The following is a 24,928-nucleotide window of genomic DNA, read 5'->3' on the forward strand; positions in this document are numbered from 1 at the left end:
AACAAAAAAATGCTCTCGATCGTAGACAGAATACCAGTTTGTTTTGATCGTTGGAGTTGGGGTTCTAGGGCTGTCAGATAGATAGATATTTTTCTGAGTAAATCTGATACATTCCCCTATCAATTTTATTGGCCAGTCGTTTTACACATTCGAAAATATATGAAGAACTTGCTCTCCAGCGTTGACAGAATAGAGGTGGTTCATTTTAATCCTGGATTTTTGTTGAGCTATCATTTTTGAATATTCTCCTTTTTTGCGTTTCTATTTTATCCCATGAATTCTATGAAACATTCAATATTTACATATTAGTTTTTTACCATAAAAATTCATAATTTAGTGTGAAAGTTGCATTCTAGCTATATCACATTTCCATTTTTACGATCCAATATTCCAGGAAAAATAAAAAATTGTTGTCGAATACTACGGAAATACTTCCTTTGGAACAATTAACCCAACTTGAAGAATTTTTCTTATCTAAAAGAATGGATATGCTTGTCCTATATAATAGTATACCTACCTATACACACACATATTATAATTTCATGAATTTTTACGATTGAAATTGAGACATATTTCTTCGGTATCATGCCATCGGAAGTATTTTTCTTAATGTTAACCTCGTTTTGCTTTCTTTATGGAAAAGTTTTGGGAGAAGATATTTGTGATAAATGTGCAGAAGCAACCATTTTATATTGCTGTTATTATAACAGTATTTGTTGTGAGCACGTAAACTTATTACATATAGGTGAGTACCTATATAAAATAAAAATTTGTATGGTGACGAAAGAATAGTCATTATTAATTTTGCCAAGAGTTTAGTTTATCAACATCCTGCATAGTTTGCAGTGCCGGATTTGTTTTGAGGCCAAGTAGGCCCGGGCCTAGGGCGCCAGTTATTAGGGGCAAAAAATTCCTGCCACTGGGAATTGTACTAAGAGAGGATATGGAGTTGTTTCGTAGACTTCAGAAAACCAAACAGTTCATTATTTAATGGAAAATTACACTTTGGTAAACAGTGTTAGATTGCCGAAAGATTGGTGTGCAAATAAGGGTTTTCGAATACGCTGAATCTGTTCCAAGCCATTCGTTTAGATTTTCATATTCGAAATGACATTTTTCAAAAACTGAAAATTTCAATCTGCTATACCTCCTGTTATATTTGTCTGATCGAATTGGGATTTCTGGTTATATAATCAGCGTTGCCTAGGCTTCCACCGTAGCACAAAAACTTGATTTCGAAAAGCTCGATTTTTTGGGTAAAAAATGATCAAGGGGTTATAAACCTAAAATGACGTATTTGCACTAATTTGGTCTAAAAACCATGTTGTCCTACAACTGTCCTAAGATTTGGAATGCATAGAAGCTGTTTTGTAGATTCCAGAAAATCTAACAGTTCATGCTTCAATAGAGAATTGCACTCCAGAGAACCGTTCAAAGTGAACTCGAAAAAGAAAAGTGAAAAAACAAAAAATTTGATTTTCTCGTGAACAGTATTAGATATCCGAATGTTCGGTATGCAAATATAGGTTTTCGAATACCCTGAATCCATTCCAAGCAATTTCGTGAGCCTATCACCCTTAGTTTATATTTTCATCGTTGAATTGGCATTTTTCCAAAAATGGCAAATTTCAGTTGAAAATCCGTCAAGACCGAACGGTTGCACCGAGGTCGATGAAATTCTTAAATTTATTACTAGAAGAGTTGCTCTTTCGGAATATGTAACAGATTTAGATCTATGATGATTCTTCTGAAATATACCCATGTCGAAAAAATTCCCCAAAAGATGGGGTCAGTTAAAACTTCGTCAAGACCGAACAGTTGCATCGAGTTTGATGAAATTTCGATATTTATCACTAGATCTAGAAGAGTAACTCTTTTGGAAAATTGTTCACTTTGAGCTCTACGGTGATATTTCTGGGAGATACGTGTGTGAAAAGTTGATGTTCGAAAAATTCCCAAAAAATGGGATCAGTTAAAAATTCGTTCGATGATTGGGCAAAAATCAAAATCTTTTAATTCAAAAATAATATTCATTACTCTGTATGATGATGACGAGAAACGTTTTTGGATTTCTTGTGAATGACTTTTGTGTGGTCATAAAAATGTAAAAATTTTACAGTGTTCAGCATTTCACGAACCCCTAATCGAAGGTGATCGAAAATGGTGATAAAACTGAAACATTTGTTAATTGTAGTAACTTAGATCTTTGAAGACAATAATCTAGCGAGAGGCAGGATTTTATTCCTTATGGATTCCCCTACATAATAGATGATGGCAAAACAATGGTCAATCGTAATTATCGCTGACGAACAGTAATTATAAAAACCGTTTTTTGTAATTTCAGTTGATAAATCTGTGTTAAGCCGAATACACACAGATACGGTAAGATTTCTCAACATACAGTGGATCAGGATCAGTTTCTAGATTTTCACATTCTTAGTTAGATTCAGAAATTTTAATAATTGATGTGTATCATCGAATTATTCCTGTTGATCGAATTATGAATTATAAAAGCGCTTGAACTTCAAAAAATTATACCTGCTGCAGATATCCATTATATATAGGGTGAGTCTTTGACTAGTACAAATATTCTAACAGTATATTCTTGATGAAAGAAAAACACTTTTTTCCTTCACCATTTTTTCCGAATCAGCTCAGTTTAAAGAATACAGGCTGTTGAAAAACAATAAAAAAATGTTATTTTTAGTTCTATTTCAACAACGGTTTTATCGAATGAAATGAATTTCGGAATATAGTTTTTCATTTATTTGATGAATCTTTTTCGAACACAAAAAATCACCCACGTCTCCCAGTTTTCTCATTATGACCATTATGTACCATAAAAATACCAAAAATTCAAAGAACCCAACTCTGGAATTCAAGTTGGACACACTATACTTAATGAATATTTGAACGTTTTGCAAAATAAAAGAATTCTTCATATTTTCTCGTATTATGCGCCGTTTTCGAGTAATTTGATGTTCAAAAATAAAAATATCTGTGAAATTCGAAAAGTTGGGTACTTTGTCTGAATACAGCTCTGTTTAAAAGAACCACAGATGTGTACCTAGTGTCACAGATATAGCTAGTTATTCTAAAAGTAATTTTGTTTTTTCAGGGGTGGCACATCTCATTATGAAAACTTAAAATGGCTATATATTTTTATCAGGACCGAATCGGAAAAAATAGTGTGGGAAAAAACTGTTTCTTTTGACCTCAAGAATCTACTGTTGAAATAATCAAACGAGTCCAAGACTCACCCTGTAGGTGTATTATATCCAAGGAGGTTCAGCTTCACTTCATAAATAGAAATGCATGTTATGAAGGCAAGTTCACCTCATTGTGAAATATCCTTGAAATATTTTTGACAATGGAAATCTGATAATTCTCGCCACACGTTTTCCATACCAATTTTTTGGTCATCATTTACTTTACGGATTGAACTAATTCACAATCAGCATACATTTTGCATTTGTACGAATTTTGTGCATCTACATTGAATTTCGATATGACTTTATTTCAAATATTTTATAAATCTTCAGAGAGGCATTTATGACTTTTTCTTACATTTTTTTTCTGTATGCACTTATTATTTTTCGAAATTTTTGCTGATGACGTTGAAGTCCACGTTTCCTTCACAATTTTCAGTTCATTCTGGAGAATAACTTCTGTTCTTTCAATAGGTAAATTTATAATGTTCAAAGTCTTGCTCTTGACCTGGAGGGTGATTCTACCAGATCCGGTCCTACAACTGATGATTCTTTTGTTATTAAGATGTTGGAGCACTACAGGACCCTTGTACCAAAAAAAAAAGTAGAAAATATCAGAGTGAAGGACCCAAATGTGAAATATTTACCAACTGGAGCACAAAATTGTTTTTAAGTCACTTCGTCCAAGACCTAATTGTCAATTGCTTGATGACGAGCCACTAAAAACTTCTAAATGGGCTTTCATTTTGTGGGAGATGTCAGCCCTTTCAATTTGCGCGACTACAAGCACAACAGGGGTAAAGATAGACTCTGTCTCAACTCAGAATACCCTGTAGTCTCTTCAACGGGGACAGGCCAAAGTCAAAGTTTCGGAGGGTGGAAAAGCATCGAAATTTTTCCAACTGCTTTGAAAATTTGCCAACTCCGTTCAACCTCAGATGTCTAAAGATAGAAGGCTGTGCCTTAACTCAACTGAGAATTCCCTTAACTCATCATCTCATCAATTATACAGATCGGTCCGATCCTTTCGTGTTGTGCAAATACAGCTTTATGCTCATTATTCTCCAAAATGAGAAGCAATTTAAAAAACAAGTTAATCGCAGCGTATCATCATGAAATTTTACAAATTCCCAAATACATAAATATGTATACGGCCATACCAGAACTGCTAGAAATACCTTGAAGGAATAATTATTTTCAACATTGTCGAAAAAATTAGTTTCAATCGTTGTAATTGAATAGAGTGTGATTTGAGTTGAGTCGTCGTTATATGAAGTAGGATATGAAGAATGAACATAAGATTCTCGCAATATCATTGTGTTTTTTCGCATCAATGAACGAAATAATTCATTGTCAAGATACTTGTAACCCATGCACGGGTGCCGTGATTGGTTACTGTTGTAACATCAATAATTTGTGTTGTGATGTAGTGGAGCGTAAGTAGAAACAATATTTCCTTATTTTTTTAGTTTCAGCATGAATCAAAATATTTTTTATATATAAATTGTTTGCTGGTAAGCTCAACGGAAATATCTAATATCAATATCACTATTTCACGACTATACTTGTAAATTCGGGTGACTTGAAACAGTCCTGTAACTTGGGACAATTACCTCCCTTGCAGATTTCTTTGTTTCTTACCATTTATGAGTGAAAGGACAAACTTATAAGATTGTGTAGCGTCTTTTCGGTTAGTTTAACCAAAGAGTAACAACTCTTTGGTTTAACAATTAATTCCTGTTGAGTTTGTCGTGACCAGAGCGTTTGAATTGACAGGAAAAATGAACGAATTCAGGGGAGTAAAAGCGCGTTTTTTATGGCCCTTATACTTTCTAGTGTCCTGTACATGTTTTTCACTTTGTGCATGTGTAATTTTTTTTCTGGATACGTGAGATATTGGGATATTAGATATGTCATGAAACAAGGTTGTTTACAAATCAAACGGCAACACGGATCCCATAAAATTTAGGAAATATGCCGATTTTTCGCAGGATACTATTATATACGTTATTCCCACAAAGAAATCACCAAAGAACGAAAGAAATCAAAGTTCCCTTGTTTTGTTTAGTTTTTTTAGATTTGAGATTCAATATATTTACCTACTTTTGCTGAAATAAGGATTTATCATTTAATTTCCTTACCGAATTTCAACTATATAATCTCAAATTCTAATTTTTCGAAACTATACACCGTCCCAAGTCACCTATTTCATTTGAGAGTTGAGAAATCAATAGATTTTAACTTATATCCCAAGCCTCCCAAATCTGTGGGTGATTTGGGATGAGTATATTTTATTTTTTTCAGAATTTATATCCGAATTCTGATGCAAGGTGTATATCCTAATCAATAGTCTGAGTCATTAAGCATATTTGAACCTCTTTTTTCAGATAAAAATAGGTCACCGTTTTGAAAATATGACAAGTTGAATTCAACAATCTCCCTAAGTCTCCCGAATCTACTTTAGTAGTCCAAAAGTATACATCTCTGTAATATATAGGTATTACCCAACTGCTTTTGCTTTTCTGATTGAGTCTAGAAAATGCATCTTTTTTTGAAATTTAGGAGATCATATTACGCTTTATCGAAAACCAAAATTTCAGCAGAATATTGTTTAATTTCATATTTTTTCAATGCAATGGTTTTCTTCCATAATTACTATACAGGGTGAGTCTCTGACTCGTGACTCGTACGAATATTTTAACAGAAGATTCTTGAGGTCCAAAGGAACACTTTTTTTCTATACCACTTTTTTCCGAATCGGCTCGATTTAAAAGATATATACAGGATGTCGAAAAACCATAAATGTTATTTTTAGTTCTATCTCACAAATGTTTTTATCGAATGAGATTAATTTCGGAACATAGTTTTTTATTTATTTGATGAATCATTTTCGAACACAAGATATCATCCACGTCTTCCTGTTTTCTCATTATGACCATTATGTAGCATAAAAATAGCAAAAATTCAAAGAACCCAACTTTGAAACTAAGTTGGTCGCTATCTAACAAATATTTGAACATTTTCTAAAATAAAAGTATTCCTCATATTTTATGGTTTAATGCGCCGTTTTCGAGTAATTTGATGTTCAAAAATAAAAAATGTCTTATCTGTTATATTCAGAAAATTGGGTACTTTGACTGAATGCAACTCTGTTTAAGATCCACAAATGTGTAGTGTCATAGGTTCAGCTTGTTATACCGAAGGGAATTTTGTATTTTAAGGGGTGGCAAAGCTCATTATGAAAAGTTAAAATGGCTATATATTTTTATCAGGGTAGAGTAGGAAAAAATTGTATAGGAAAAAGTGTTTCTTTTAAACTCAAGAATCTACTGTTGAAATATTTGTAAGAGTCAAGGACTCACCCTGTATACTTTATAGATATTTCATTTTCTGATTCCTTGATCTACATCTGTCCATGAAAATCTAGATTCAATACCCGGCATTGTCGGATGGTATTCGATGAATAATCTTGTTCAGAATTTCTTGCCGAATTATTGCACTAGAAACAGAAATTTTGAATGCAAAATAATTCTCCTCAACTCATCAATGTTTATTTGTATACGATATACGTCGGCTTAGTATGAGAACCTTGTCAAATAAAGGTAACACTCTGAATATATTAGAATACTTAAACTTATCATTCATCGTTGATCGGTAAAAGAGAACGTAGAGAACAATGATGAGAAATAGCATGCTTTCTCTTTCAATTTTTGTTCTCGTTTTTTGTCACCATGCATCCTGCCAAAGCACATGTTATCCTTGTACCCGTGTGGTAGTCGGTTATTGTTGTACTTTCCAAAATTTATGCTGTGATGTGGGTGAGTAGATACCTATTTTTGGTGATGAAATTTTCGGCAAATTAATTGATTATGGTTGATCTAAATGTGATATATATTCTGAAAGAGCAACTCTTCTAGTAATGAATCTGACCCCCGGTTTCATTAAGCTCGATCGGGGAATCAACGCTTGATTGACAGATAAACGTCAATTTGTTTTCAATCAATAATTCAGCCATAAGAATTCGGAATTCAATTCTCGAATCAAATTATGATCTACATACATCTATTCAATGATTCTAAATTGCTTCTTGTTCAATATATATAGGAATGAAAAAGTTTTAGTGAGTTCGTTTTTGAAATCCAGTGACTGTCAAATCGTTGATCGGGCAGTAAGAGTTTTATGAAACCCGCTGTCAGAGTTTCATCCATTTTGGCACATTTGTTCGGTAATTGAGGAAGTTTCAACGCACCTCATATTTTTGGGAATTTTTAGAAGGTCAACTTTCGAGTTGCGTATCTTCCAGGAAAATTATCGTATATGTGGGTGTGATACATATTCTGAAAAAGCAACTCTTCTAGTAATAAATCTAAAAATTTCATCCATTTCGGCAAAACCGTTATTTCAATTTTTGAGAAATGTTAGGTGATCTCAGTGGTTTTGTATTATGCTCATAAAAACCATGCAAACTGGGTGCAGTATAAAGATGATGGTCTTGCATTTGCATTTACCTTATATTATAGGCTCCATCTATGCTATAGATAACATCTATAGAGTTGAGATAACATAATAGAATTGTTGAATAGGATATGCGAAGTCTGCCTATGATGAGTTTTTAGCATAAATTGAGGTCATCTTTTCTTATTGAAAATAAAAATATATTTTATAGTGTGAATGCTTATTAGAGTTCAAAATGATAAACATATACTTTACTATATTCTTTCATTTTTTGTATGTGAGTAGTGTGAACCTATTTGGTGTGTACATTAATAAAATTGTTCTTTTGTTTTCTAATATTCTCATTCTAATCAGATATTTGAAAAGGTAAAATTGTCTATTTCGTTGCAGCAAGTCAGGTGCCGAGGCTTTGTCCGTCTTTAACCGATACTATGTCAAGGGAAATTTGTAGGAAAAGTGAAAACAGATGCAATAAGAGATCTGAATGCCCACACCCAAACAACCAGGATTGTTGTCCTACACGCCACTGTGGATCTGCTTGCGTAGATATTAATGGCGCATCGAAAACATAAATGTTTCTGAGAGAAACTAAACATTGTACGAATAAATAAAACAAAATTTCAATGCCAAAATATTTTATTACTCAACATATTCTCCTCTTAATTGGATACATTTATCACAGCGAACCTGCAACGTCTCTAGAAATTTCCAAAAAAATGTTTCTTCTTGCTCTGCAAATCAGACCTTCACAGCTTCAATTACCTCCTCGTTACAAAAAAATTTACGACCTTTCAAACTTTTTTTCAGTTGAGGAAACAGATGATAGTCGGATGGAGCCAAATTTGGAGAATAAGGAGGGTGTTCTAGTAATTCAAACCCTAAATCACGAATTTTTTGCATGGCAACATGAGATTTGTGTGCAGGAGCGTTGTCCAGCAAAAACAAAACACCTCTTTGGATAGCTTTCCGCGTCTTTTATCTTTAATTTTTTCCCGTAGACTGGTCAGTAATGTCGAATAGTAATCTCCGGTTATTGTTCTACCCTTATCCAAAAAATCAATCATGATTACTCCATGGCAATCCCAAAAAACTGAAGCAAGAACTTTTCCAGCAGATTTTTGGACACGAAATTTCTTAGGTCTTTGAGAACCAGAGTGTCGCCATTCCATCGATTGTTGCTTTGTTTCTGGATCGTAGAAATGTACCCAAGTCTCATCTATAGTAACAATTCGGTTCAAGCAGTCTACATCGTTTTCAAATCGAGCACAGATCGAACGCGATGCTTCTACCCTTGCACGCTTTTGATCAACATTCAAACATTTGGGGATCCATTTTGCAGCAATTTTCCTGATGTCCAAATTGACGTGAACTATATGATGAACGAAACCGAAATAAGTTAATGAAACTTCTCAAAATTTTGGTAATGTTTGGTGGACAGTCCAACAGTTGGATTAAATCCATTTTCATGGGTAACCTTTTTTGCGAAGTTCAATTGCTTCGAAATCTCTAATATGAAGTGGATAAATACTTTCGCAGATAAGCATGAACTACCTACCTGTTCATTTGAATGAAACGACCTGATTTGCGATTCACAATACAAAACTGTAAACGATAAAACTTATCACGTTCAATGTCACTTGCATGCGACCCATAAATCGACAATAGGTATTTTAGAAAGGATTATTGTGGATTTACCAACATATGAGGATTATTCGCAGTGTTGATATAGCATAGTGAGTGACAGTTTCGCACAATATTTGGTATGTAAATTTTTGAAAAACTGATGTTACAATTTTATTTTGGGAAGATACCTTTTAAAATTTTTAGGATATTGTCGCAGGCTCGAAAAATACAGTTCAGAGAATTTGAGTCACTTATTTTATATACAGGGTGAGCCTTTGACTCCTTCCAATATACGGGGGGGGGGGGGTCTTTGACTCGTACAAATATATTAACATTAGATTCTTGAGGTCAAAAGAAACACTTTTTGCAATATATAATTTTTTCCGAATCTGCTCAGTTTAAAAGATACAGGCTGTTGAAAAACATAAAAAAAATGGTATTTTTAGTTCTATCTTACAAACAGCTTTATCGAATGAAAATGATTTCGGAATATAGTTTTTCATTTTTATTTGATGAATCTTTTTTGAACACAAGATATCACCCAAGTCTTTCAGTTTTCTCATTATGACCATTACATACCATAGAAATACCAAATATTTAAAGAACCCAACTCTTTTGAAACTAAGTTGGCCGCTATATCTAATGAATATTTGTACATTTTGTATAAAATAAAAGAATTCTTCATATTTTCTCGTATAATGCACCGTTTTCGAGTAACTTGATGTTCAAAAATAAAAAATATCCGAAAAATTGGGTACTTTGGCTGAATGCAACTCTGTTTAAAAAATCCACAGATGTGTAGTGTCACAGATTTAGCTTGTTATTCTGAAGGGAATTTTGTTTTTGCAGGGGTGGAACAGCTCATTATGAAAACTTAAAATGGCTTATCTTTTTATAAGGGCCGAATCGGAAAAAAATTTTCCTTTTGAACTCAATAATCTACTGTTAAAATATTTGTAAGAGTCAAAGACTCACCCTGTATATTGTAGATTAATAAGGGGAATCTAAATTTTTGTTTTTACCCTGATAACAAGTTTCAAATTCAATTACAGGCATATGCATGGTATTGTAAATTCTTGTTGAAATTATTTCTCCAACTTTTTTCAGTTGTTCGAAGTTCAGCTCAATGAATGTTGTATATACTGTGTGAAAGCTAGGAAATAGCATTTTCTTAACCAATCAAAAATTACTCAGAAGGTTTTGGCTGATAGCCCCTTTTATATCATTTGGTTTCGAATTATATTTCAAATTATAATTTAATATTTTGATATTTAATATATAGAATGCTCCTATTCCTGGAACATATGCAATTTGAAGTCGACAATTTTCTCCTACGTACGTCTTTAGACAGTTATTAATTATGCGTTATAACGTACACGCTATAAAGGATAATACACAACAATTAATCCTTCAGTTTTTGACGCACGACTTGTTGAAATCAGTGAAAGGTGTGATGTTATAGACATGCAGCAAATTTATGTCAGGTTCGATTGAAATTAGTATTCAATCTTTTTCTAATTTCAGAAAGAAGAAGCAAAGTTGGATTTTTGATTACAGCGTATTTTGGCTATTCCATTCTATTTTAAAAAACGATTTTGAGTTTTCCGAGTTTGAAACAGCAGTATGTTAAATTTTCCCAATGAAGATGATATATTGGGATAGCGAAACAGGTATTGTGGTTTGAGAACTCAATCTTGTGAAAATCATGTAAAAATTTATAGTGGAATATTTTTTCAGGTGGAATATAAACTGAAACTTTAATTTAGAATGCAATGGAGTTGAATATACACGAAAATGATCCAAACAATATAACTATGGAAGAAATTCATCTGGAATCGAGATATGAACACCCGAATGAATCAAGAAATACAAATGAAACTACAGGAGCAAATAGTAAATCAACAGAAGGGAGAAATATAGATACCAGTAACAAAAAAGAAACTGGAAACAGCAGCAACTGGAACAATGTCATTCAAAATTTAAAAAATTTCTGGAACCATCCAGCAGGACCGCTGACAATCTTTTTTTGGGCACCTGCTTTTAAATGGGGTCTGGTCATAGCTGGTTTGACAGATTTGGCAAGACCTGCAGGAAATATCAGTATACTGCAAACATTGGCCTTAGCTGCCACGGGAATAATATGGTGTAGATATTCGCTTGTGATTATTCCTAAGAATTATAGTTTATTCAGTGTGAATTTGTTTATAGCAGTCAGTCAGTGTTATCAACTTTACAGGTCTATGAAATATCAATATTTTTCATGACAAATGTCAATTCGAGATATAGGTCCAGTTGCAGGAACGTCCATTAAGATTTAATGGCCTATTAAAATTTAAAACTGTCATTTTTGAAGAGTGATGGTTCGTCTTTTAGACAACCCCAGTAAAAACCTACTGACTCACCCTGTATATTTTGACATAAATTAAAATAATAATATTTCGAATTATTTTTAAATCCCCTTTGCGATGATGTATTCTCACTTTTGAGATATTATTGGGAAAACGTATCAGTTAAGTACGAAATGAAATCTAAATTTTTTGAGAAATTTATTTAAATTAATATAAATACAGCAGGTTAATATGACGTTCACTTTATTTTACATAGTTCTTGTCCATATTATATTTATCCCAAATTGGGAAATCATCACATATGCAAGTACGTTGTTCCAACATTATTTGGACAATTAGAGTTTCAGTTGATTCAAGCAACAAGAAATACATTTATAATTTTTTTATCATCTAATTTTCGTCCTTTTTATGTCTCATTTTTCAGTTCATTCAACTAAACTTCAGTTTTTGGACATTCACATCAAAGATTATAGAGCTACTCTTAATCTTTGATTCACATGAAAGTCCGAACACGAGAAAGTGTATTATTATGATAATCTACTATTGAATTTAAGCAATATTTTCCAATTGCATTCACCACATCAATTTGCCACAACTCCCACAACTATTCGGAATAAAAGTGATATACATTCAAACAACTATACATTTTTCGTCTTCACATGAATTACATAATGGATATTTCTAAGATTAGATTTGATCGAATATCAAAAGCTTTTTTGGCAGGTTCCTATATATGATATCGAATCTAGAATGATCCGATACTCTTTTTGATTTGACGAAACATGAGCATTCCACTTTCATTTTCATTCCTTTCTTATGACCCAACTAGAGTGAAATTATCGAACATGGAGATTTCTGCTTGTTGAAAATCGTTGAAATATAAGTTTCTATAAAATTGTCATACATATTTTATAGGAACTATTACCGATCATACTCAGATAAGTATAACATTCTATGTGTTAAGTGATAAGTTTTTTCAAAACTTTTTTATTCCTGTTATGGAAACCCTAACCGATTCAAAAATTTATACAGCTGAAATATTCACACTTTTACTTAGATCCTCAATTATAAGTTTCCACAAAATGTTCATATATGCTCATTCGATGGAAATCTTTACCGATTGAAATCAATCTATACATATGTCAAAAGCGAAAACAAAAGTTGCGATTGGTTCCTAAAGATCAATAATTTCAAGATTAAAAAAAAGAAATCATATTTGAACCAAAAATAAATATACCTAAAATCACAGTGGGCGTCAAATTTGAGATTATGACAAAACCCTTCATATGGAGCAGAAAGAGCACCATTGAAATTTAAAGCCAACTGCCACCTTACAATCATTTACAGGGTGAGTCTTTGTCGTGTACCTACATAATTTATAGAAGATTCCTGATGAGATTAAAAGAAACACTTTTTCCTTTTACCATTTTTTCCAATTCGGCTCGGTAGAATATGTTGTTGGAAATCAATGAAATGTCATCTCAAAAACGATTCTATCGAATAGAATGATTTTCGGAATATACAGGGTGTCTGTAAACAAATATGCGAAGGACTTAGGGAGATGATTCAAGGATGAAAATAAGCAGGGATAGTTCCTATAAAGTTTTTTCGAAATCGACCTCCCTTCCAAGATACAGCCTTTGGAATGCGATGACGAGTTGACAGTTTTAATTTTTTTTACGGGTTCTAGAAAATGGTTATTTATAGTCATAAAACTATACATAATATGAAGCACTAAGTAGATGTTACTCACACATTTTTTTTAGATCTCATAACTTTATTATTAGGGGTTGAGAATAAAACCCCTCATGATTTTCATTCAAAAATTGTTTTCGTGGGATAGATTTTCGAAAAATAAAATTATCTTATGGTTTCCCATTCAATTCTGGAGAAAAAAATCTCTTGTAAAATTGCGATACAATCGATACTTTTCTCGGAATAAATAAAAACTTACAAGCTGTATACAAAGGTCTATGAGGAAGAGAGTTGATGCATGTATTTTAGCGGGATTTAGACATTCTATGAAACACTTATACGATGAAAAAACAGTGATCAGAACTGCTTGTAAGTTTTTATTTATTCCGAAAAAAGTATCGACTGTATCGAAATTTTTCAGAAGACTTTTTTTCTCCAGAATTGAATGGGAAACCATAAGAGAATTTCATTTTTCGAAAATTCTATCCCACGAAAACAATTTTTGAATGAAAATCATGAGGGGTTTTATTCTCAACCCCTAATAATAAAGTTATGAGATCTAAAAAAAAATTGTGTGAATAACATCTGTTTAGTGCTTCATATTTTGTATAGTTTTATGACTCAGTATTTTTTAGAACCTGTAAAAAAAATAAAAACTGTCAACTCGTCATCGCTCTCCAAAGGCTGTATCTTGGAAGGAAGGGAAACTTCGAAAAAAATTTATGGGAACTACCCCTGCTTATTTTCATCGAGGAATCATCTCCCTAAGTTCTTTGCATTTGTTTACAAACACCCTGTATATGTACATGTCAAAGACTTACCCTGTATATGTACATGTCAAAGACTTACCACGTATAGAATCCAAAGTTTCATCAAGTATGCTAAAAATTTTTTTCAAATGCCATTTTGATTTATCGTTAGAGGTACAAAATTGGATAAAATTATACACAGAAATAAGCTTCGTTCTCTCATTGAAAACAAATTTGATCTCCTCATTTTGATCAATTGGTCATAACAATATAACAAAATTGTTCGATTCATACGAAATTGCATCAATGTTTCATTCTAATATAACATGAAAATTCAGTATGAATAATTGATACTAGCGTCGCATTTCCGAAAGGAAATACATTTGATTTTGAATAAATTAGAAACACTGCCAGAAATCAACATCGCTACAAATGTTTCCAAATCATCGATATGATGTACACTTCGATAATATAATTCAGTGATCTGAATACAACCATCCTATTACAATACTGAAAACTAAACCGTGATAATAGTAGATATATTATGATACAAAAATGTATAAGTGATAATGGTATTCAAAACACCTGCAACATTGCAGGTGCTATAAAGACTCTTATACACGTGTATCATACGCTATTTTTTACCTCATATTGTATACCTGCAGCATAACTTCAATGCCAATGCTCGAAATTCTTTTCAGATCAGGATAATGATCCTTATATAAATAGAGCTAATCAGTTAGGTATGTTATGGACATCTGATCAATCAAAAGTTACTGATATGGTGTTGCAGAAAAATAAACTCAAACTGTGAACGTTTTGATAGAAATTAATGCATCCATATAAATATCAACAAATGATACGATCATGAGTCGAAATAACCAACACACCGCTGTCACCATTCCATCGAGGAGGAGGAGATGCTGACCATGGTTTCGGACTCATTTTCACATCATCAGAGTAACCCAACTCCCAGCGCGATGGAAAACGGCAAAAAAGTGACGGACCCTTATACGGACGCTATACCACAGCGCCATCTGGTACGTACCGAGATACAACTCTATTTCCCTTCATGCAAGTAGTATTCAAATATCAAACAAACAAAATTGCATTTTGAAGTATGTTTACTTGAAATTAGCGAATTTGGACTCCGTTTTGCTATAGGAATCCTTAAACAGACTTTTAATCTTCAGTTTTCGCACGCTTTTTAGTTCATGGAATGAAAATTATGATGCAGGTATGATGAGAAATATTTAATTGTCTAGCAAATATTTTCATTGTATTCTGGGATATAGAATTCTTCAAAAATGCGAAGAATCTAAGGAGGAGCTCATTATTTTCATGAGGTATTTTGTGCTGGTGATTTATGGAAACTGGATTTGTTTGAGTCGTAAATTTGGCCATTTCTTTTCTGAATTTTTACCAGAAGTGCTGTGCCTGAGGTTGCGTAAGGACACACTTACAGAGCCTACACAAAACACAACTGATTTCCAGATGTGTCCCATAGCTTTACAGAAGAACCATCTTATTAGTACATAGGAAAATCAGAATGATAATAACGAATAAAATAAATAAAAAAATAAAACACAAATTGCACAAAATATTGTAGAGATAATTTTTTTCTTACTTTTCTCATCGTTATTTGCTTAGATTTTGAGGTCTTATCAGAACAGTAGATTCTATTGAAATAAACAATTTTTTCCTATAGCATATTTTCTGATCCGTCCCTGATAAAAAGATGTAGTCATTTCATAATGAGCTGTGCCACCCCTGGAAAAACAGAATTACCTTCAGAATAACAGAATAACTAGCTAAATCTGTGATGCTGCACATCTATGGATCTTTAGAACAGAGTTGTATTCAGCCAAGGTACCCAATTTTTCAAATATCACAGATACTTTTCAATTCTTGAACACCAAATTACCTGAAAACATCGAATTATACGAGAAAATATAAGAAATACTTTTATTTTACTTTACAAAAAGTTCAAACATTGATATAGCGTCCAACTAAGTTTCAAGAGTTGGGTTCTTTGAATTTTTGGTATTTTTATGGAATTTAATGGTCATACTGAGAAAACTGGAAAATATGTGTGCTATCTTATGTTTGAAAAAGATTAATCAAATAACTGAAAAACTATATTCTGAAATTCACTCAATTCGATAAAACCGTTTGTGAGATACAAGTAAAAATGAATTTTCTTTTATGGTTTTTCAACAGCCTGTATTTTATAAACCGAGTGGATTCGGAAAAAATGGTAACGGAAAAAGTTAAAAGTGTTTCTTCTGTCCTCAAGTATCTACTGTTGAGATATTTGTATGAGTCAAAGACTCACCCTGTATCCGCAAAATTATCCACTTGTTCGAAATGTATGGAAATTCTGCTTCAAAAATTAAAGATTATCATGATTTTCTGTTAGTTTCAAACGTCGAAGAAATTTTTCTGCAGTTCCATATATTCTAATCATACTTTCATTAATCTTCATAAAAACCAGCACAAAAGAACCTGATGCAATGATCTTCCATTCATCCAAGATCTTTGATGTTAAGTATCTGGAATGCAAAAAATATTTCTGCTGGACCATAGTTCATTCAATCATAAATTAAATAAATAAGCCTTAATAATCGTGAATTGAGATTAGAAGTGTAACTCATATCGTTGATTTGAATTCTCCATATGCTACGTTGGCGATGGTTCACTATTTATAGCATCAATATCGCTTATGCTCCTCACTCTCCTATGTTGTTTCCTAGGCTTGTGATGCGGCTTGCCGCCAACGTAGGTTTCGAAGGGATTCAACTTCGCAGAATGGGTAGAATCCCTATCAGTCTTCAACAATTGTGGGTTTTTGACCTCGTAATCCTCCATCGATCTTCTGTTGAGATAAATATCGTAGTCTTCCGATTTCCTATTGTACACAGCTGATGGATGTTGTTGATTAGCGAAGGGTTGTGCATAAATGGGGGACTCCCCGCCGGAGCGAGATGATTTGTAGAAGTAGGTGGGACTGGCCCTGCTTCTTATCGAAGAACTTTCGGAACTTGAGGTGGGCGAATGCTTTTCTCTATCGCGTTCGGATTTTGTCTTAGACAGACCGAGAGCTCGTGTTATGGAACCCTAAAAGGAAGGAAATCATTTAAACTCTATCAAAGTTGACACAAATTCGAACAGAAATTACAAGCACAGAGCCTATAAACATAATAATATTGCTGAATATATAATTATACTTGAAGCAAATGTTGCCAATTACTTTATAGTCTAAGATACCAGAGCGACCAGACATAACTCATTTTCACACAGATGAAACTTTAGGATCTCAGTAGAGTCTCATGTGCTTTGAATACCTGCGAACTTGTGGAGCTTGCCTAGTGACACCTGGGCAGATACCAGGTGGCCAAGGTAACTAAAAATAAGTGTTACTCAGCTTATTTTCACATGGCTGATTTTTATATATTATGTTTTAAAGAATATTATTCTGAAGTTATATTATGAGTGAAAGACACTTTCCATGGGCCAAAACTCTGCCAGACGCTTTGAAGCTGCACAAAAAATAAATGAACTTTACTTATTTTCTTCTCGATCTTATGAAACAGGCATCCTCAACTCCTATTTTCCAAAAAAAAATTGGATTAACCAAAATTTCGATTATCCGAAATCACTTTGATCCACAATCAATTGCTGGAAAACCTGGCATCATCTACGAAAATATAAAAGAATTATTCTTTTAATAAGAGACATGCCTGTCCATTGACTGTTTAAGAATTCGAAAGAAAATACTACCCCATTGTATTTGAATTAACAAGGGACAATGAACGCAGTCAGTTAGTTTATTGTGAATAAGTATGTGCTGTATATGTGCAAGAGTTGATACTCTTAGGTATGTGTATGTGCCATGTGCGAGCAATATATAGTTTAATATAGTAAAAGAAATTGGAACATAGAATAGTTGAAAAATGGTAAATGGTTCTGCGTTATAGGGCGCTCGCAGGGCGCCGGCAATCTCGAGCGCAGCGAGAAACGAGGATTCTATAATGGTATAGATAGAACGTCGAGATCGAAGCCCTGGAAGTCATATATGTACAGTAAAAGGACTCCAAACAGTTTGTGGAAGGAAACCGAGTTAACACAGTCTCACTCACTCTGAAAGGCATGCATAGTGCTCTCGCGCTCACACTCCCGGCTAAATAATTTTCATGTTCAGGGGATGCCTGGTCACTACTATTTGTCTGAATGATGAAATATAACTTTTTTATAGTTATTTCAATGACATATTTCAATATCAGACATGTGAAAATAACTAAAGTTCGTTTATTTTTTGTGTAGCTTCAAAGCGTCTGCCAAGAGTTTTGGCCCATAGAAAGTGTCTGTCACTTATAATATAACTTCAGAATAATATTCAGCCATGTGAAAATAAGTTAAGTAACACTTATTTTTAGTTAACTTTGCCACCTGGTATCTGCCCAGGTGTCACTAGGCAAACTCCACAAGTTCGCAGGTATTCAAAGCACATGAGACTTTACTGAGATCCTAAAGTTTCATCTGTGTGGAAATAAGTTATGTCTGGTCGCTCTAATATATCGATGTAGAAAAAAATCTGAATGGAATATTATATTGGATTCAATGATGCCCAAATTGTGTAGTTTTCCTTTAAAGTCTAAGAAGTCTATCCTTATGCTGCTGCATTAGAACTGCATGTGTGTTGATAGTGCAGCCTCTCCTCATAAAGACTTGAATGGTAGAAGGTTCCACTAGACCTAGCTCATTATTTCTTTATGAGCCTTCGAAACCAACAGGAAGGTTGTGAGGTGATCTGCTTAAACTCTGATTCACCAGTAAATAAAGTCAAACTAACCTTCATTCCAAGCATAAATAAGAGCCACATCTTCTATTAAAAATAGTGAACAGTAAACTCACCCTTATGGTACTCCTTCGCGTCTCAGTCATCTGCTGCTCTCTACTTAGAACGGAGGGTGGGTGGGGGGCGGTTAGGCCTGCGCATGAGCGGGAGAAGGTTCGTCCCAGGGAGCCACCAGGAACACGTGATTTTGCTCTTAGGCGAACATAGTGTTCAAGTGTGGATCTAACGTAAGGAAACAGTGCGAAATCAAAAACAATGATAGAAGCAGTGCGGGATTATAAACTACAAGCATTCTATGTTATAGTTGCATTGCAATCATTTTATCTTACTGCAATGTAATCGGTTTGAGAAGAGAAGTTTTCGGATGTAGTCATTGAACAGAGAATCTTTGGTTGATATGGAGACAAAAACATGCATATTTCGTTGAGTTAAAGAATAGTTTTCAATAATGCAGGTTTCATCATCATCATTTGGAATTGACATATATATTTTCTTCTATTCTAACACTTAAGGGACATGCATTGAGATTATTAGAAGGATTTTCTATAGATATGTAGAACATTCAATTTGAAATTTTATGTGACCTAGAAAATTAATCGCAGAGTGATATGAATTTTCTCTTCAGAAACTATATTCATTGATGTGACAGTTCGCCTACTTTTTTTGTGTTTGCTTGTTATCCCACATTTTATCGAATGAAATGAATTTCGAAATATGGTTTTTCATTCATTTGATGATTCTTTTTCGAACACAAATATCACCCACGTCTTCCAGTTTTCTCATTATGACCATTAAGTACCATAAAAATATCAAAAATTCAAAGAAGCCAAGTCTTGAAACTGAGTTTGGACGCTATCCAATGAATATTTGAACGTTTTGTAAAATAAAAGTATTCTTCATATTTTCTCATATACCTACAGGGTGTTTTCAAAGGTGAGGCTTTTTTTTTGACAGAAGATAAAACTCATCAAAATGAGTCGTTTAACCAAAAATTGTCTATACAAAATATCCAAGATGGCTGAGATACAACCCCTAGAAGTTTGACAAAATTTCATTGAATTTCAAGTACAGGACTATGGAAGGTGACTCCGGCATCGCAAAAACGAAACAAAACATAAACATATGGCTGGACAATGAATGGTTCAGTAACAAGTTCATCGGATTAGATCACTAGGTCACTTTTGAGAGAATCATAATTGTTGTATCGTGCAATTTGGCGTAAAGAAAAATGTAGAAAATCGAGGCAGTTTCTTGAAAGTGCTTGAGCTAGTTATGTTGCGAAAGTGCTATGATGTTCCCCCATTTCATCCCATTTTTACGACGATTGTTGGAATGTTCGAACAAGAAGATTGTGATGCCCATTGTGGAAAAATTCGTGAATAATTTAGACGAATTTTATTGGTGGGATTTTGAAGTATTATTCTATTTTTTACACTTGTTTCCTAAGTTTCTTCTGTCAGTTGGTATCGAAATGAGTCATTTCATAAAATCGTGTAAGTAACTAAAAAATAATGGGAACAATTCGGCAATCCTAAGTTTCCATTTTCATTACCACGTAAATGTCGAACGAGCCAATATCCTAAACGAAACCACATGGTCGAATCATGAGATACACGTTTTTTCCCACTGCTTTGCGATAATTCAGCTAACAAACGGTCTAGGGTCGTATTATTAGGATCTTTTTCAGTAATCATTTTCAATTTTTTTTTCAACTTTGTCATTTTGAAAGTTTTGTATAGGTGATTTTTGGTGAAACGATTCATTTTGACCAGTTCTAGCTTCTGTTGAAAAAAAGTACCTCACCTTCAAATACACCATTTTCGAGTAATTTGATGTTAAAAAAAAAATATCTGTGAAATTCGAAAATATAGGTATGTACTTTGACCGAATGCAACTCTTTCTTAAAGATCCACAGATGTGTAGTGTCACAGATTTAGCTATAGTTATTCTGAAGGTAATTTTGTTTTTACAGGGGTGACACAGCTCATTATGAAAAATTAAAATGGTTATATATCTTTTCATCACGGTTGAATGGTATAGGAAAAAAGTGAAGAATCTACTGTTAAAATATTTGTACGAGTCAAGGTTCACCGTGTATAATGCTTTGATTAATTTCTTTTTCACTCTCTGATCTTTTTCCCTTGTCACATAAAGAATTGATTCTTGTGCTCTAAACATCGAGGTAAGGATAAAACATTGCAGTGCAAAGCAAAGCAACAGAATAACATAGAATATTTGTGTAAATGTTCAGTTCAGGTGTGAAGTTCGGAATGAAATAGGGATTCAAAATCCAAATCGTACCTGTTAGTTCAATAACCTACCTGTCAACGTTGTTTCATCCAAGAAACTAATAGAAAATTCTCAAATACAAGGAAAAAATTCAATTCTATAACTGTATACGCTTGTCTCTCTGGAAAAATTTGGAACTTTCAAGAACTTTTCAACTGAAATTTTCAGGAATCTTTTAAGTGGATCCAAAGAAGTTCATTGTAATGATTATTTCAGTTCGACATCATTTTTCTTCAATTTAATTTTTATTTGTTTGAATAATTTCCATATGATGAAATTGTAACTTTTAGTTCATTATAAATTAGAAGTAAACACTGCACCCTAATTATTGGAAAATCCTTGGATCTTTTTTGGAATCAAATAATTCATGGACTTCATTTTATGCCTTAAAAACGGATAATACCCGGTTAAAGGATGGTAAAATTTAAGGCTTCATACATTTCACAACCTTTATTTGAAATAAAAAAGGTTCCATAAATTCAATATTGACACCACAGAGGCGAAGACTCATCTCCTCGATAAATAACATGTGAACAGAACAATATAATTCACTTATCAACTCATCGATATTCCACTTTATTCCACAATTATTTGGACATCTACTTTTTTAATCAGATGATTTTGCAGAAGTAGATTCATCATCAATTATTTCTCTAAGATTTATCGGAATAACTTATTCAAGTAATGGAAGTTCTCTGCTGCATAAAAACTCTTCGAAATTGGATAACATTCAAGTTATTAGACTACAAACATCGATTTGAAGCTATTTCATAAGCATATATTGGCAATTTATGAGACATCTATTTTTTCATGTTTACCAAACAAAGTTCACATCACAACAAGGTATAATTTTGATAGTTGCTCAGTTAGTCCGAATAGCGGTATTAAATATTATTGTACTTTTTTTTGGTTTACTTTTGTCTCCGAGGATTTATTTACTAGTTTTCGTTGTATAAACGTCAGGCAGGGGCCGATTCATGGATGCTACATATAGTTCTCAACGATTTCTTGTTTGTCGAAATAACTTTGGAATATTTTGAGATTAATATAATATCTAATCGAGAGTATTTTCACGGATTCATCTGTGTTTGGCTAATATTCTTGTAGCTTCAGCTTGGAGTTCATCCATTTGACAGAAGATAACGTACCTTGCAGGTAGAACTAAAGCTTCCAATTCGGCAGTTAAGTGACGTCTTATTATGCTTTTGCTACCAGGTATGCCCAGAGCTGTTGCCATAGTGTCTCCATTAAACGAGGGTTCAAGTACTACAAGTCCTCCATGCACGCCACTATCTGCAAACAATTAATTGGAATAAGAATAAGCGTAGAATTTTCAATAACTAATGAATTCTCTTTTCCGTCTACTACGAATACACTAAACAGATTAGGTATATACGAAGATATATTGAAAAATTCTTAGCATACTATAGAATTGGTTCTATAACAAAATTTCAATGTCAAAATATTTTATGACTCAACATATTCTCCTCTTAATTGAATACTTTCATTACAGCGAACCTGCAGCGTCTCTAGACCTTTAAAAAAATGTTTCTTCTTGCTCTGCAAAACAGACCTCCACAGCTTTTATTACCTCCCCGTTAGAAGAAAATTTACGACCTTTCAAACTTTTTTCAGTTGAGGAAAGAGATGAAAGTAGGATGGAGCCAAATTTGGTGAATAAGTAGGGTGTTCTAGTAATTCAAACCCTAAATCACGAATTTTGCATGGCAACATGAGATTTGTATGCAAGGGAGTTGTCCTGCAAATACAAAACTCCTTTGGATAGCTTTCCGCGTCTTTTCTCTTTAAAGTATTGCCGTAAAGTGGTCAGTAATGTCGAATAGTAATCTCAGGTTATTGTTCTACCCTTATCCAAAAAATCAATCATCATTACTCCATGGCAATCCCAAAAAACCGAAGCAAGAACTTTTCCAGCAAATTTTTGGACACGAAACTTCTTAGGTCTTGGAGAACCAGAGTGTCGCCATTCCATCGATTGTTGCTTTGTTTCTGGATCGTAGAAATGTACCCAGGTCTCATACATAGTAACAATTCGGTTTAAGGAGTCTATATCGTTTTGAAATCGAGCACAGATCGAACGCGATGCTTCTACCCTTGCACGCTTTTGGTCAACTTTCAAACATTTGGGTAACCATTTGGCAGCAATTGTTCTCATATCCAAATTGACGTGAACTATATGATGAACGCATTCGTATGAAATATTGAGTGCTTCAGATATCCGTTTTAGCCCAATTCGACGGTCTGATAAAATCATGTCATGAACTGCATCGATATTTTCGTAGACTGACACAGAAACTGGCCTTCCTGATCAGTCATCATCTTCAATAGAAAGTTTACCTCTTTTGAAGCTTGCAATCCAATTTTTCACGGTCGCATACGAAGCACATTGATCACGAAGGGTATTGAGCATATCTTCGTAAATCTGCTTACATCTTAACCCTTCTCAATACAGGTACTTGATGATGGCTCGATACTCCAATTTTTCGATTTTCACAATTTCGGTGGACATCTTCTTTCTTTTAATTTATTGCGTATTTCTGGTTTACTTTTTTGACCTCAAACTTCACACTGACACTTCTAATAAGTTATTGTTCGTTTTTATGGCAAGTCAATATTTTTTTATGCATGGAACTGGTCTAGACTTACTAAATATCAATACATCCTCGTACATTGATCATTTATGATCAGAATGAAAGGCTGAATCCCATGATCATGCAATGGAATTTTCATATATTTTTATGATTACCTTTTAAGTTATCAGCATATTCTCCTAGATCGATACTTCTTGCCCACCTGATGAACCGATGGTTGGTCCATACCAACGGATCAGCATCCATAGTCTCGCATTGATGACGCCTTACTGCCAAAGCCTGAAAATTATTGAACACATTTAAATAAAACACGAGTTTCAAGGAACCTTGGCATATTCTGACCTGCCTGTCGTACTTCATTATTCGTAGCAAGTGGATGCCGTGGACTACAGAAGCTTGGTGGAATTTTCTCGTAACTCCTAAGTACTTTTCTAGTTCTTTTTTACTCAGATGTTCCAACATTCTCGCGTCCACCATATTGGATGAGAAATTTTCCCCATACTAAAAAAATCAATTCAAGAATCCGGTTAAAACATTTCGTTACAGAGTAAGATCCCAGGGCGATCAGACATAACTTATTTTCACACAGATGAAACTCTAGGATTTCAGTAGAGTTTCATGTGCTTTGAATACCTGCGAACTTGTGGAGCTTGCCTAGTGACACCTGGGCAGATACCAGGTGGCAAAGGTAACTAAAAATAAGTGTTACTTAACTTATTTTCACATGGCTGATTTTTGTATATGTTTTGAAGAATATTATTCTGAAGTTATATTATAAGTGACAGACACTTTCCATGGGCCAAAACACTTGCCAGTCGTTTTGAATGCACAAAAAAAAATGAACTGAATGAAATTTATGAATTTTCACATGTCTGATATTGAAATATGTTATTGAAGTAACTATAAAAAAATATATTCCATCATTCAGATGAATTGTAGTGACCAGACATCCCCTAAACATGAAAATTATTTAACCGGGAGTGTGAGCGCTAGAGCACTATGCATGCGTTTCAGAGTAAGTGAGATTGTGGTAACTTGGTTTCCTTTTACAATCTGTTTGGAGTCCTTTTACTGTATATGACTTCCCGTT

At 33.6% G+C, this 24,928-nt stretch overlaps 3 protein-coding genes across 6 annotated transcripts in view; 2 read left to right on the forward strand and 1 right to left on the reverse strand.

The window, feature by feature from the left end:
- The first annotated feature begins 4,392 nt into the window (after window positions 1–4,392).
- LOC123315488 lies at window positions 4,393–8,271 on the forward strand. Of its 3 annotated transcripts, none has more exons than XM_044901197.1 (2): window positions 4,393–4,645; window positions 8,055–8,271. In XM_044901197.1, exons 1-2 carry the CDS (start codon window positions 4,492–4,494, stop codon window positions 8,234–8,236), a joined length of 336 nt encoding a protein of 111 aa, XP_044757132.1. In that variant the 5' UTR covers window positions 4,393–4,491; the 3' UTR covers window positions 8,237–8,271. The 3 variants fall into 3 exon arrangements, with proteins under 3 accessions (XP_044757132.1, XP_044757147.1, XP_044757138.1); XM_044901212.1 differs by lacking the exon at window positions 4,393–4,645 and adding an exon at window positions 6,688–6,811; XM_044901203.1 differs by lacking the exon at window positions 4,393–4,645 and adding an exon at window positions 6,838–7,027.
- Window positions 8,272–9,249: 978 nt separating this feature from the next.
- Window positions 9,250–11,870, forward strand: LOC123321502 (mitochondrial pyruvate carrier 2-like). Its single transcript, XM_044909150.1, has 3 exons — window positions 9,250–9,424; window positions 10,812–10,957; window positions 11,025–11,870. Exon 3 carries the CDS (start codon window positions 11,060–11,062, stop codon window positions 11,549–11,551), a length of 492 nt encoding a protein of 163 aa, XP_044765085.1. The 5' UTR covers window positions 9,250–9,424; window positions 10,812–10,957; window positions 11,025–11,059; the 3' UTR covers window positions 11,552–11,870.
- Window positions 11,871–16,342: 4,472 nt separating this feature from the next.
- Window positions 16,343–24,928, reverse strand: part of LOC123321491 (kazrin) — a 39,566-nt gene continuing 30,980 nt past the window's right edge. For both annotated transcript variants that reach the window (XM_044909140.1, XM_044909133.1), the window contains exons 12-16: window positions 24,181–24,339; window positions 23,994–24,117; window positions 22,375–22,519; window positions 18,994–19,159; window positions 16,343–17,196 (exon numbers count right to left, since the gene is read on the reverse strand). In XM_044909140.1, the coding sequence (XP_044765075.1) occupies window positions 16,759–17,196; window positions 18,994–19,159; window positions 22,375–22,519; window positions 23,994–24,117; window positions 24,181–24,339 (1,032 nt within the window). In that variant the 3' untranslated portion in view covers window positions 16,343–16,758. The remainder of the gene's footprint in view (window positions 17,197–18,993; window positions 19,160–22,374; window positions 22,520–23,993; window positions 24,118–24,180; window positions 24,340–24,928) is intronic.

The sequence above is a fragment of the Coccinella septempunctata genome, chromosome 1 (assembly GCF_907165205.1).
Source record: "Coccinella septempunctata chromosome 1, icCocSept1.1, whole genome shotgun sequence".
In the NCBI taxonomy this organism is placed as follows: Eukaryota; Metazoa; Arthropoda; class Insecta; order Coleoptera; family Coccinellidae; genus Coccinella; species Coccinella septempunctata.